Raw genomic sequence first — 14,715 nt, 5'->3', positions numbered from 1 at the left:
AACAAAAAAAATTTCCTTCGTCCGTTGCACACAAGGAAAGTGTAAAAAAATTTCCTTCGTCCGTTGCACACAAGGAAAGTGTTTAGAATTTGACTTCGTCCAGGGAAATATTTTGGTAGAAGTTTTTATTATTTGATAAATTTTTCTTGTCTCTTTAACTTACACACAAATTTACTTTATATAATTTCTTTTATGTGTCAAATTGTGTACCATAATACTTCTATAAAAGAAGCTACAATGTCACAATTTAATCATCAAAGTTCACCCTATTCCAACATCGCGATTTCAGGTGTTTTTTTTTTTTTACTAATATCAACATCTTTTGCTACTTTGTATTTTCCAAGCACATTTGCATGCACCAGTTTTTAATGTTGTATCACTAATTTATTTTTATTGTTGCATCAATAATTTTTTATTATATAGTTTTTGTTTCATGTTTTTGACTTGGATAATTTTACATCTCACATAATTTATAAATTTTGTTACAGGTTATTGAAGAATTGCAATTCATCACAGAAAATCGGTTAGACATTCGATCTAAGTCTTATCATTTAAATATTAGTATTATTTATTTCCTTTGTTGTATAATTAATAATACTTATAATTGTTATGCCAGCTCAAGTTGCTTGTTTTAAAAAGAATTAAAAATTATACTATCTGCTTTAATTTGTGTTATATTAATACTACATGATTTGCGTTATTGCAATTTCCATGCTTGAATCACTCAGATTTCAACAATTACATCTGTTCAGGTAAACAATCTTCCTTATATTATAAAAATAATCAATTATTGAATTAGTCACTTTGATAACTTATAAAACTCTTAAGCATGCTTTATTTTAGGTACACTTGCAATGGCCAGTGAAAAGGAATTGTTAGACCAATGTGTCCCAATTAATAGTCTAAGAGTATCCGATTCAAGTTGGGTAATACGAGTGTTAGTGTTTGGGAGTGGAATAGTAAAAGAATTCAACAATAAAACAAATCAAGGCACCCGAAAAATTGTGACATTAGTTGACGAAGAGGTAATTGTTATTTTATATCAATATTTTATTTCATGTCTTTTCATATTATAGTTTTAACCATCAGATTAACTTACAGTGAAATTTTTTACAGGGAACAAAAATTCACGCTACACTTTTCAATGGTTATATTGAGTTGTGGAAAAATTATTAACAACAAAACAAGATCTATTATATCATAAACGGACGCATCAATAGTGCAAATCCGAATTTTCAATCAGTGCACAACGAGCTTGAGATTGGATTTAAGGAAAATACGTTAGTTGAAGAAAGCAATAGTCACTTTTCGACCATTGGTTTTTCAAATAATTTTATTTCATTCGATGAGGCATCAAAGTGCACCAATGGAACAATTTTTGGTAAGTTGTTTAGATTTCATCTCATAATCTTTCACTAAATATACAAATAATATTTTATTTCTATTCTGCTTATTAATTTTTGGGTAATATACATATAATTATTTTGATATTCTTTTTAGATATAGTTGGAATTTTAGTGGATATTAAACCCTCCATGGGAGAAGGTTCAAAGAAACGAAGGGAGATAGTGCTTATCAACGAGATGTAAGTTGGTAGTTTTAGTTCAATATGTTAAATGTTTCTTCGTAATTAAGATGAATGTCTAATATATTTAATTGTAAATTTCAGGGTTGATAGAAAGACTGTAACCTTATGGAATGATTTCTCAGAGATAGACGGTCAAGTACTACAAAAATTGATTGATGAAAAACCTGTCGTTGCGGCATGTGATGTTAGGAAAACATCATATAGAGGTAATATATCAAGAACTTTGGTATTTTTTGTAAATTGTAGAATTTTTTATTATATTTAACCTTTTTTTATTTGTGAAGGAAATTTTTCAATATCTACTACATACGTTAGTAGTATAATGATAAATCCAAAGTTTGAAAAGGCGGTAGCTCTCCAAAAATGGTAATATTTGCTTAGTTTTTCTTTTAAGTTTAAGCAATCTTAGTAAAATATAGTTATTATTATTTACTAATTACACAATATGCAGGCATGACTATAAAAAGGCAAAAAACATAGATATTAGTTTATTGCCAAGTATACAACTGAAAAATGCTCGAGAAGTAAAGATTGAGGACATCAAAGATGATTCGTTCGACAATAAAGAGGTAAATTATTCCAACTACTTAATATTTATACTTTTTAAAAATGACCTATCTAACCTATTTTGTTATATTTATTTGCAGGATACATATTTTAAATTTAATGCAAGAATAAAAGATATAATGAACAAAGACGAACCATGGTATTCTTCTTGCAAGAAATGTTACAAGAAAGTGGACGTTATAAATAATATTGCAAAATGTCATCATTGTGGCGTCGAGAATGTTGATTACCAGGAAAGGTAAAACACATAAAAAAAAATTCAATTCTTTCTCTACATTTTCACATATCAATAAATGAGTTAATTGTTTGATTATTTATGAATTTGTAGGTATATTCTAAAGCTTGAGGTGTTTGATAAGAAAGAACGTTGTTATGTTACACTGTTTGAATCTACAAGATACTTGCTTGGTTGTGATGTTACAACGTATATACAATCAATATCTCAAAAGGTCAGATTATCTCTTGATTACACCATTATAAAATATACAAATTAGTGACATTTATGTGGTTTGAATACCTTATCCAATCTTAACTAATTTACTCTTTTTTTGTACAGAAAGAAGAATTCAAATTTTATCGCAAATTGGTGTTGAGTCGGGAAAAAGAGTTCACCTTTCTTGTCAAAATTGATTCCAAAAATGGTGGCGATCGAGATGGAAGACGATTTATTGCGGAGGAGATCCAGGAAGTTGAAAAATTGCTGCAATTGAAATAGATGAAGAGATACAAACGGAAACAGGAATCAAGAAGACCAAAAAAGTCGAAGAAGACATCAACAACCCAATAATTTGCAAAAAAGTCAAAATTGAAAAGGATTAGTGTTGTTGCATTCTCTAAGAAATATAAGCTCTTTTTTCCCCGTATTCTATATAGTTATTGATTGTTGAAGTTTCTATTTTCTTTTAAATAATAAGGAACAACTTTTGCTGGCATATATATAATATTTAAATATCAATTTTACTCGGTGTATTCTTTGTACTATGTGTGTTTTAGCTGAATTAGAATACGATATTAACTACTAATTGTATTCCACAGGCTATTCTTCATTAACCACATATGGCAAAACAAGGTACATATAAACATAATTAACAAATTATGTTCTTTATAATTTTGTTAATTGCGGCATTAATTTTTTTAAAAAATATTTCTTTCTATATGTATAGATCAAGGCAATGTTTCTTATGCGATTCGGAGATTTAGCAAATATAATGCTTTACATGCGTCAAAGTCAAATTATGGAAACAACAATATATATGAAGAACAAAATTCAGGTAAAATTACTATTAGCATGTAGCTGTTTCCTTGGCAAAATTCACTTCAAGCTGCATATTTTAACTTATTACATCAGATCAATACATAATCACTTTTATTCATGCATGTGTATTAATTGTTTTTAAATAATTTTTGCTCCACTAAAATATTATAGGCTAAAAATGTTTATTTACTGCAACTTCCAAATGAAATTCTAATTCATTATAGCATAAATCAATTTAATTGTTGGGACCATTATCCATCTAAAATCCTACTATAAATTCGTTACCCTTTACTTAGTTATACTATATTAAAAGCACGAAGGCCCTTAGCGAAATGTCGTTCATCTTTTTTACCCTTTTAAAATAAAGTTCACACTAGACAAAATAGTCATTTAATTATTTTTCTAATATTTAGTATTTTAAAGTCAACTAAAACTTTACTTATTAAAGTTTTCCTTATTTGAACGACTACACAAAAAAATCTAAGTATATATCAAAATCAGATACATTTACCATATACAATATTATAATACTAAAAATATGAATGTTTCCGTATTATATTTTCTAAGAGGATGTGCATATAATTAATGGAAGGAAACGGCCAAACTTATAATAGAATAGCCCGATCATAATTTGAAAAGAAAGAATTACAAGAAAACATATATGACTTCACACCATAACAAAAAATGATCTATGTTTGATATTTGTCGGTGATTGATATATTGTGCATTAAATGTTTTGTTTTACCATCTGAAGTTAAAACTAGCCATTTCTTGTGGATGCTTTTCCATGCTGACATATATAGTATAACCATTGACCATAGAAGAATGTCAAAGATGCTTGAGAAGTTTGCCTTTGAAAAACATAACGTATCAGCATGTGGAGTCCATCTTAATAGTATGGTCATTGACCATTTTAAGTTTTTCATGCTCAAATGGAACAAGTCCTCATGCACCTTGTCTCTTCATATAACCTATTCTGCAGGTGTCCATGTAGGATACCAATTATTCAGACAGATAAGCCATTTAAGCTTGGACCGTTGACTACGGTAGCATCGGTCATAGAAGCACGGAGGTTAAAATCACCGGCGTTGAATGCTATAGTTGCGGCGCCGGTAGCGGCGGCTTTGTCACTCTCATATTTAGCTTTCACTGATGCCTTCGTCATTTTTGCCATAATTTTTTTTAAGGACCTTGTCTTTTTTTTTTCTTCTTCTATTTATGAACCTTTGTATGTCGTCAATTTTTTGAAATATAATTAGTAGAATTTACTTTGGATCTAAAATATGCTTCTTATTTTTGGGAAATCTTGACTCAATCAATGGAAGATATTAATATTGAAGAAAGAAGACCAAGGAAGCAACGCATGATAAATTGGTTTTTGAAGGCTCTATCAAAAGAGTGTGAAATTGAAGGTAATATGCAGTACTAAATTATCCAGCAAAATTACTTATATTTTATTTGTGTTCGAGTTATTACCTTCTAACATTTGGCTACATAAATCATAACATTTGGCTACATAAATATAGGTGAAATTGTCTCTAAACCATCTACATCTTGTACTCAAAAGTTGGAAAATATTTCCGATTGTATTCATTGTCACGCTATGAGGTTTCAGCATGAAACTCCAACATTTTGTTGCGGGGAGGGATCAGTAAGATTGGCAAATACTGAAGTTCCAATATAATTATACGAGTTACTTGTTGACGAGTTAGACAAAGCAAAAAAGTTCCGTCGAAACATTAGAGCATATAATAGTATATTTGCATTTACGTCTTTTGGTGTTAGACTTGACAAAGAACTTGCATCTTCAAGGAAAGGAGTTTACACCTTTAAGGCACAAGGTCAAATTTATCACAATATTCCGTCATTGCTTCCACGTGAGGATAATCCATGTTATTTTCAATTATATTTTTTGACACGGACAATGAATCATGCAGTCGGATTTCAAAATTGCAAGAAGCCAACTTATCTGAGGAAGTTGTGACAAAAATTAGGCAGCTAATGGATGAGAATCCAATATTTACAAATTCGAATTGCTGCCAATGCTACACTGGATCAACGTGTCTACAACAAACCATCGATAGATCAAATTGCTGCAATTTGGGTAGATGGAAACAATCCAAATGTACCATTCGATAGAGAGATTATTGTTCATGAGCATTCCGGCAACAAACATAGAGTCAAACATTATTATGGTTGCTATGACCCACTCCAATATCCTCTGCTTTTTCCAAATGGAGAGGTTGGCTGGCACCAAGGAATACACAAATATAAATCAAAAAGAGGTGCAAGTACATCTGAAGTTGCCAATGTAAACCAGAATGTCCCAACATACACGTCCGCTAATGAGGTGTTTCACAAAGAGGAGCAAGGTAAAGTATTGCAATTAAATTACGTATCACTTTAGTTTTCTTATTTGAATATTAACTACACTAATAGATACGACTTATTTTTGTAGGGGTACGTCATGAATCTAAATCATGTGTGTCTTGTAGAGAGTATTATTGCTACAAATTTCAAATACGCAAAGGAGAAAAGACAATACTACTATTGTGCGGACGGTTATTGCAGCAATTTGTGGTTGACATGTACATCAAGTTAGAAACAATAAGACTTGAATTCTTTAGATTACAGCAAGCATTACTTAAAAGGGAAATATTACAAGGTATAGTTGATAGTATCATGGCTGGAGAATATAGAGGAGATAAAGTTGGCCAAAGAGTAATATTGCCGGCATCATTCATCGGAGGCCCTAGAGATATGCGCCGTAGGTATATGGATGCAATGGCTTTGGTTCAACGTTTTGGAAAACCAGATTTATTTATCACAATGACATGTAATCCCGATTGGGTGGAGATCCAGGAAAATCTATGTGAAGGACAACTTGCACAAGATAGACCAGACTTAGTGACTAGAGTTTTTAGGGCAAAATTACAAGATTTAAAGGATCAGATTTTTAAGAAAAAAATATTTGGTCCTGTTGCGGCACATGTCTTCGTGGTTGAATTTCAAAAAAGAGGCCTACCACACATACACCTTTTGATAATACTTGAACAAGGGTACAAGATAACATTAGCAGACCAATATGACAAGTTTATTTCTGCGGAACTTCCTGATGAAGAAGAATATCCACTCTTGCATGACTTAGTTGTCAAGCATATGATGCATGGTCCATGTGGAAAACATCGTCCAACAAATTCATGCATGAAGGATGGTCAGTGCAAGAATCACTATCCTAGGCCATTTAGTAATAAATCAATACAAGGAAAGGATGGATACCCTATTTATAAGAGAAGAAATGATGGAAAGATCGTAAATGTCCGTGGCATGAGAATGAATAATCAGTGGGTTGTGCCATATAATCCTTAGTTACTAACTAGATACAATTGTCATATTAATGTGGAGTCTTGCTCTAGAGTGAAAGCAATCAAGTATCTCTATAAGTATATATATAAAGGGCATGATAGGTGTGTTGTTTATATTGAACCAGATGATGGAGAAAAAGTAGTTGATGAAATCCAAAATTTTCAAGACGCACGTTGGGTATCTCCGCCAGAAGCACTATGGAGAATTTATGAATTCAATCTCAGTGAAATGCAACCTCCTGTCATTAACCTTCAACTACATCTCCCGGATAGACAAACAGGTAAATATTTATCTCCAACAAGGTTAATTAAAACTTTTGATGAAATAAATAACTATACAAGTTTTTGTGAAATGTCAACACACAGTGTGCTATTGGAGCAAGCAAAATTTGCAAAATGTGATTGCGTGGGAATATGCGACGCTAACCATGCTCACGGAGTATTTTCGGACATGCTCGAGGGATACTGAAGCACGACAATACCTATACAAAGAATTTCCAGAGTATTATGTGTGGAACTCACAGGGAAAGATATGGACAAAAAGAAAAACAAGATCAGTTATTGGTCGAATTGCTACTGGTAAGATGATCTATCTATTCTCTTTCAGATAAATCTTGATGAAATTAATAATTTGAAACAATATTAGTCTTGTAAGATTGGGCACTTTCTGTTTGATAAATTAAAACAATTAAGGCATCAACCAAATAATACACAGTCTAGGATATGATATACAGGCTATCAAAAAACAGAAGTCAGGGGTAGAAAGTTCACAACATAAATGTGAGTTTCAGAATGTAGCCAATCCTAAACCCAAATAAAAGAGGAGGGTAATGACAGGCTGACGCCAACGCAAAAATAGTCAAAAGTATAACGAAGCTGTGATTTATAGTCCAGAAACAAATGCGAGTCCTTTGGAACTATTTATGCAAAATAGAATAGGGCTATTACTTAAAGTTCTAATCAATAAGAACAAGAATCAGTAATTCTAGATAGTTTTTTCCGGGGGTCCTATTCCTTTTACTGCAATATGGCTATATAGCAGTCTATAAGAGTTCATCATTATTTCTTAGAGCTGAATCCATTAGTTTCGTTACATGATTGATTGAAATAAAATAGGACACAATGACTTCAGCTAATGCCTAATCTATTTTTGGCATATGGCCGATTTGAAGTTAACGTGATGAAGATACTAAATGGAAAATATTTTTTGTGCTGCATACAAAAATATCTACAAATGTGTATAATGCAAAATTATCAAAAACTATTTGCACTTGTCACAACAAAGTTAGAAGCTGGTGTTATATGTTTCTTGATAAACATATTTCAATTCTTATCAGCTAAGAATATTCTAAGGCTTCAACAAGAATTCAGAATCCAACATGTTTAAATAACGACACTTCTTTTAAGTAAAGAAGGAATATATTTTGGCATCATTCATTGACTTGGCTACATTATACTGACAGTCTGCACCCTATTGTATTTTATCTGGATAAATGACAATGATTAGTCTTAACAGTTAATATAGAATTTTACTCAATGTTACAGCTAATCCTAGAGAAGGCGAAAGGTATTATTTGAGATTATTGTTGAATCACGTCAGAGGACCCTTATCATTTAAAGACTTGCTAACTGTTAATGGAAGAGAGTGTGAAACATTCAAAGAAGCTGCAAAGGAAAGAGGTTTATTAGAATCAGCAACAGTATTTCAGAATGCTTACGTGAAGCGGTCCTCTTCAAAATGCCATCGGCACTGAGAAATTTATTTGCAACAATTTTGGTTCATTGTAATCCAACGGACATTAGGAAGCTCTGGGAAACCTATTACGAAGATATGTCAGAAGATTTTAGAAAAATACGTGACAATTCTCCTGTTGCTCAACTCCAATGCACATTGAAGAGCATCAATTATTTCTTAGAGAGCATGGGCAAGAAAATTGACAAGTATGACTTACCTAAACTTGATCATGGTAGGGATAATGGTAATGTATCGGAATGCAGAGAAATAATCGAAGAAAGGTCTATAAATGTATCGCCCGAAGATTTTGATGCACAATCAAAACTAAATCCTGAACAAGAACAAGCTTTCAAGACTATATTAGAGAGAGTCGACTCTGGCAGAGCGGGATTGTTCTTTGTGGATGGACCTGGAGGAACTGGAAAAACATTCCTATATCGTGCATTGCTTGCAAATCTCAGATCAAGAGGCATGATAGCTTTAGCAACGGCAACAAGTGGTGTAGCAGCTGCAATTTTACCCGGAGGTCGTACAACTCACTCTAGATTCGACATCCCTCTTCAGACAACTGATACAACAATCACAAATATGTCAAAACAGAGTGGTGGTGCTAAATTGATAAGAAAATCAAAGCTAATAATTTGGGATGAAGCACCTATGGCCAATCGTCAGACGATTGAAACCGTTGATAGGAGCTTCAGAGATATAATGGATATTAATGAACCCTTTGGTGGAAAAGTGATGGTCTTCGGAGGTGATTTTCGTCAAGTACTACCAGTAGTTCCAAAATCTACCAGAGTTGAAACAATAAATGCAAGCTTGGTAAAATCATATTTGTGGAATAAAATGGAAAAGATTCAATTAATAAGAAATATGAGGGCAAGAGCAGATCCAACATTCAGCGATTTCTTACTACGGATCGGTAATGGAGAGGAACCTACAATAAGATATGATATGATCCTTCTTCTAGAAAAATTGATCGTCAAACATGATGGTGATAGTATTGGTGAAGATAATTTAATAAGAGAAATATTTCCATCTCTAGATGAAATGTCAAGTTGTGCAAAATACATGACAGAAAGGGCTATCTTGGCTAGCAGAAATGAGTATGTTGATCAACTAAATGAGATGTTAATTGCTAAATTTCCTGGTGAAAGCAGAACTTTTTTGAGTTTTGACTCCGCAGAGGATGATACCAACAACTACTGCCAGGAAGAGTACTTAAATAATTTAACACCAAATGGCCTTCCACCACACAGGTTTGTGTCAAATTGCTATTCTCTATATTTCTGTGAATTCATTGTGTACTAGATCTGACAATATAAAAAGAATCTCTCGATATGTTTTTAATTGAAATAAATTTATTAAACTTACCGTAATCATATTATGTATACTCTTGCAAATTCATCTTATACAATTTTTTCTTCAGAGTTTTACACAAAAGTTGCATGCGTTCCTTTTAGTTATACGAATACTCAGTTCTATTATTGAAGTCAATATTCGAAACTTATAGCAAATGTAACATTCAGGATAGACAAAAAAATAGAAGATCATTCTGAGAATTGGGAATTATATTAATATATACTATCACATACAGTAGCTTCATCTTTACAATCTACAATTGCAGATTTATTTGAATATTTTATAGTTTGCAGGTAACTATTTTTTTGTGTGAATGGTGTTTTTTTTTTGGATTTTTCTATAATTTCTAAAATATTCTGTTTGTTACATTCTACGTATATGTCAAGGAAATAAAGACAAAGTAACATACTTCATCCTTAGACCCGGTAATTTTAGCATTACTGTAATAAAGTATGTCTATTTCTCTACCGTCTTCCTTGTGTGCCTTTTTATACTCAAAATCAAGCAGAAAAATGGACATCAGGGATGAATAATTCTAATTATCTTGGTGGCTTGCAAATCAGCTAAAGGAATTAAAAAAGAAAAAAGAAAAGAAAAGAAAGAGTATTATGAAATCATTTGGATGATAACCTGAACTTCTGCTTGTTATGTTTAAAGATATTATTTGTTGTTTGACAGGTTGGTTTTAAAGAAAAATGCTCCGATCATGTTATTAAGAAATTTGGACCCGGCAAATGGCTTATGTAATGGTACAAGAATGATATGTAGAGGCTTTGACAACAACGTCATCCATGCAGAAATAATGATGGGCGAAAATGCTTCCAAACATGTGTTTATTCCCAGAATTCAACTTTCGCCTCCAGAAAATGAAGGTTACCCTTTCAAATTCATCAGAAAACAATTTCCAGTACGTCTATGCTTTTCGATGACAATAAATAAAGCACAAGGACAAACAATACCTAATGTGGGACTGTACTTACCACAACATGTATTCTCACATGGACAACTATATGTTGCACTCTCAAGGGGAATATCTATGTCAACAACAAAGGTTTTAGTCTTGACCGAGCAGCCAAAGCGAAAAAAGGAACATATACCAAGAACATCGTCTATAAAGAGATATTAGGTAAGATTCACCACCATAACATAACATATATCATAGAAACATAATTGTATGATGATCTGTTGTTATTCTTCAAGCAATATTTTCTTTTTCATGAAACTTCCTCAACTATACACAAATTAATTATACATATTATACATGAATTTTACATATATTATAACTATATAATTATATTTATTTTTACAGACTCTAAACTGTTTCACTGAATGCATCGACAATACCATTATATTTTAGAGGCGCCTTCCTCTTACCAGAATCAACTGAAGCAACATTCTTCATGGCGCACATCAATATTGTTCCACATATGACATCAAGAGGGTAGCAACAGTCTGACTAATAGTTCCAGCAACATCATCACACCCATGCTTCATTGTAACACTCAATTTAGTGTCTGCATGCTCAATACAACTATTTCTTTAATGTAATAACTTTTTTTGCATCGTCAAATGCTATTTCACTTAATTCATTCTTATTCAATTTAATATGCACTATTTTAGATAGTTTACCATTTAAATATTTGTTATATCATCAATTACCTTTATACTTAATTCATTCTTATTCTACCTAATTAAAATACGTTCTTTTGTGCATAACGCATAATACACGTGCAACGCACGTACACTAAATCTAGTATATATAAAAGTGTATAATAGTATATAAGAAGCATTTATATACACATATATGTTATTATACAATACTATACATCATTATACAAAAACTGACTTCGTCTTCTTCTTTGCGTCTTTTCTGAAATTTAACTCAAATCTTGCTCAAATCTACTCCAAATCACTTCAAATTTTAATTTTGAACTACTCTTCATATTTTCAATTAATTGGAACAACACCCATCCAAACAACTAACAAACTCAAAAAAAAAATCTTATTTCAAAAGCGAAGCTTTAATTTGAATGGTTTTCAATGGTGGACTTCTATTTTTTAATTTTCTGTTCTTCAATTTTCTTACATACACACGCATACACTGCAACTAGGTGATACAATTATAACTTTGCAAATCTGTAACCCTGGCCAAGGTTTTAAAGAAATTAATTTTTCATACAATTAACAACTATTTTCATACAAAGGTAGCAGAAAATATAAAGCAGAAGCTCCAAACAACTAAGTCTGATAGCTTTCAATAATTTCTTTTCAAATTATGTACACATTGGGCTAAGCCGGGTAAAAATTTGAAAGATGGGCCAATTTGTGTTATGTGGTCCAGCGAAGTGATTCTAAGTGTAATAATTATTCCTTAAAATTTATAAATAATACATTAAAAGTAGTAGTAAGTATCTTCTAAATAAATAATATTATTACTTAAATGAATTAATCAAAATTGCAGTAACGATTTAATTTTTACTAACTCATTAACTTATGATAAATACATGTATATATAAGAAATGCTAGATATTAATTGTAATAAGGTATTTAAACTAATATCAATATTAGAATTATTATTATGGGATGTATGAATAGCTATAAATTTTTACACTCTCTTTCTTATTCTTTTAAGTCACTATCTTTTTTTTTTTGCTTCTCTCATAAGATTACATACTTTCTCTTTTATTTCTTTCTTATTTTCTCTCTCCTATGAGTTTAAAGTGCAACAGTGGTAAAATTTGAGATTATTAATGATAAAAATTTTAAAAATAGTCTTAACCTTGAATATTCCTTAAAATATATTCAATAGTCACTATGATGTTGATGGTTCAGACTTATTCTAAATTAAAATTGTTCAAAAAAAAAATAGTACAAATAGAAAATAATACTCTAATCAACATATTCAATCAAATAAAAATATTTTATTCTTTTCTAAATGCTTATATTTCTTATAAAATAATATTAACATTTGCCTCAGCGGAAAGAAGTTTTTTAAAAATAAATTGATAAAATCTTATATAAGATCAAATTTTCTCAAAAAAGATTAAGTGAGTTGGCAATATTATCATTGAAAAAGGATTACTAGAAGAAGTTGATAACAAAAAAAAATTATTAACAATTTTGTATCTCAAAAAGTTAGAACAATAATTTTTTTTGGAGATTTTTTTTTAATTTAAGGCCTCCAAATAAATTTTGATTTTAGACCACTAAAGTGCTTGAGCCTCCCTTGAAGAGGGGTCAAGGACAATTATTCCAACTTAAAAACTTGGGGGGTAAAATTTAAAAGGCTAAAAATTAATAAAAATCCACCGCCCAAAATCGTTCTTCCCCTGCCTACCCAATTTTTCTCTTACTTCTTTTTAGAACTACTATTTCCTCGCCTTTTTTCTCTCAAATTAAACCTCTCTCCAACGATTTTCATTCAAAATTAATTATCCCACAATCTAGGGCTCCAAAAATCGGCTCAATTTCTACTATATTTCGTTCAAACTTGTAACGATTTGGCCGATTATTTTGTGTACTTGGAGACTCTGTCCTCAGGTGGGCAGAGTGTGGGACGGGAGGTAGGGGAGGTATAGGGGACAAGGGAGCCTATAGGTTGAGAATCGGGTCATGGAACATAGGTTCGCTAACGAGTAAGTCTATAGAGTTGGCGAAGATACTTCAGAAGAGGAAGATTAATATAGCGTGTGTCCAGGAGACTAGGTGGGTTGGATCGAGGGCGAAAAACGAGGATGGGTATAAGTTATGGTACTCTGGAGTCCTGAGGGGTAAGAATGGAGTGGGTATCCTGGTAGATAACCATCTTAGAGATTCGGTGGTAGAGGTCAGGCGGGTGAATAATAGACTAATGACTATTAAATTGGTGGTAGGTGAGTGTACTTTAAATGTCGTTAGCGCGTACACGCCGCAAGTAAGCTTGGATGAGGAGATTAAAAGGCGTTTTTGGGAGGGTTTGGATGACATCGTTCGTAGTATTCCACCTTCGGAGAGGTTATTCATAGGAGGAGATTTCAATGGTCATATTGGGTCGTCTGCAGTTGGTTATACTGAGGTGCATGGTGGCTTTGGTATCGGGGAGCGGAACGGAGGGGGCACTTCGCTGTTAGACTTTGCCAAGGCATTCGATCTAGTGATTGCGAACTCAAGTTTTCCTAAGCGGGATGAGCATTTGGTTACTTACAAAAGTTCGGTGGCAAAGGCTCAGATTGACTATCTCCTCCTCAGGAGATGCGACAGAAGGTTGTGCGAGGATTGCAAAGTTATCCCAGGTGAGACCTTAGCAACGCAACATAGGCTTTTGGTGATGGACATTGGTATTAGGATAAGGAGGAAGAAGAGGTCAGTACGAGGCCGTCCGAGGATTAGGTGGGGCGCCTTGACTAAGGATAAAGCTCAGGAGTTAGAAGGAAGGTTATCGGCAATGGGAGCTTGGAGAAGTAGTGGGGACGCAAACACTATGTGGTCGACGACGACTGATTGTATAAGGAAGGCGGTGAGATAGGTGTTAGGGATATCTTCGGGCCGCACCGGTGGCCACAAAGGAGACTGGTGGTGGAATGCAGTTGTCCAAGATAAAATGGAAGCAAAGAAGGCGGCGTACATGCAGTTCGTAGGGAGCTCTGGAGAGGAGGAGAAGAGAGCGAACAGTGAGAGATATAAGGTAGCTAGGAAGGAGACGAAGATGGCAGTAATGAAGGCTAAGATGACAACTTTTGCTCGTCTGTATGAGGAACTAGGGAATAAAGAAGGGGAGAAGAAATTATTCTGACTCGCTAAGGTTAGAGAGAGGACGACTCGGGATCTGGACCAAGTGAGGTGTATAAAAGATGATGACGACAAA

At 32.7% G+C, this 14,715-nt stretch overlaps 3 protein-coding genes across 3 annotated transcripts; all 3 read left to right on the top strand.

Moving 5' to 3' along the window:
* The first annotated feature begins 854 nt into the window (after window positions 1–854).
* On the top strand, window positions 855–2,870 carry LOC138879822 (replication protein A 70 kDa DNA-binding subunit B-like). The gene is made up of 9 exons (XM_070159460.1): window positions 855–1,025; window positions 1,117–1,147; window positions 1,501–1,585; window positions 1,670–1,794; window positions 1,873–1,954; window positions 2,040–2,157; window positions 2,236–2,393; window positions 2,484–2,604; window positions 2,712–2,870. Exons 1-9 carry the CDS (start codon window positions 855–857, stop codon window positions 2,868–2,870), a joined length of 1,050 nt encoding a protein of 349 aa, XP_070015561.1.
* A 2,545-nt stretch (window positions 2,871–5,415) lies between these two features.
* On the top strand, window positions 5,416–8,529 carry LOC138879821 (uncharacterized). The gene is made up of 4 exons (XM_070159459.1): window positions 5,416–5,782; window positions 5,869–6,754; window positions 6,827–7,056; window positions 8,321–8,529. Exons 1-4 carry the CDS (start codon window positions 5,416–5,418, stop codon window positions 8,527–8,529), a joined length of 1,692 nt encoding a protein of 563 aa, XP_070015560.1.
* A 77-nt stretch (window positions 8,530–8,606) lies between these two features.
* On the top strand, window positions 8,607–10,998 carry LOC104213305 (uncharacterized). The gene is made up of 2 exons (XM_070159458.1): window positions 8,607–9,769; window positions 10,551–10,998. Exons 1-2 carry the CDS (start codon window positions 8,607–8,609, stop codon window positions 10,996–10,998), a joined length of 1,611 nt encoding a protein of 536 aa, XP_070015559.1.
* Window positions 10,999–14,715: the final 3,717 nt, after the last annotated feature.

Source organism: Nicotiana sylvestris, chromosome 10, assembly GCF_000393655.2.
Source record: "Nicotiana sylvestris chromosome 10, ASM39365v2, whole genome shotgun sequence".
Taxonomy (NCBI): domain Eukaryota; kingdom Viridiplantae; phylum Streptophyta; class Magnoliopsida; order Solanales; family Solanaceae; genus Nicotiana; species Nicotiana sylvestris.
This window is presented reverse-complemented; position numbering and strand designations above follow the sequence as displayed.

Excerpts from the sequence above, each read along its gene's own strand:
- LOC138879822 (XM_070159460.1), top strand. The coding sequence starts at position 855 with ATGGCCAGTGAAAAGGAATTGTTAGACCAATGTGTCCCAATTAATAGT. Across the intron at positions 1,026-1,116 it reads TGACATTAGTTGACGAAGAG|GGAACAAAAATTCACGCTAC; the intron begins GTAATTGTTATT and ends AATTTTTTACAG. Across the intron at positions 2,394-2,483 it reads AATGTTGATTACCAGGAAAG|GTATATTCTAAAGCTTGAGG; the intron begins GTAAAACACATA and ends ATGAATTTGTAG.
- LOC138879821 (XM_070159459.1), top strand. The coding sequence starts at position 5,416 with ATGAGAATCCAATATTTACAAATTCGAATTGCTGCCAATGCTACACTG. Across the intron at positions 5,783-5,868 it reads GTTTCACAAAGAGGAGCAAG|GGGTACGTCATGAATCTAAA; the intron begins GTAAAGTATTGC and ends TTATTTTTGTAG. Across the intron at positions 7,057-8,320 it reads TCTCCCGGATAGACAAACAG|CTAATCCTAGAGAAGGCGAA; the intron begins GTAAATATTTAT and ends TCAATGTTACAG.
- LOC104213305 (XM_070159458.1), top strand. The coding sequence starts at position 8,607 with ATGTCAGAAGATTTTAGAAAAATACGTGACAATTCTCCTGTTGCTCAA. Across the intron at positions 9,770-10,550 it reads AATGGCCTTCCACCACACAG|GTTGGTTTTAAAGAAAAATG; the intron begins GTTTGTGTCAAA and ends GTTGTTTGACAG.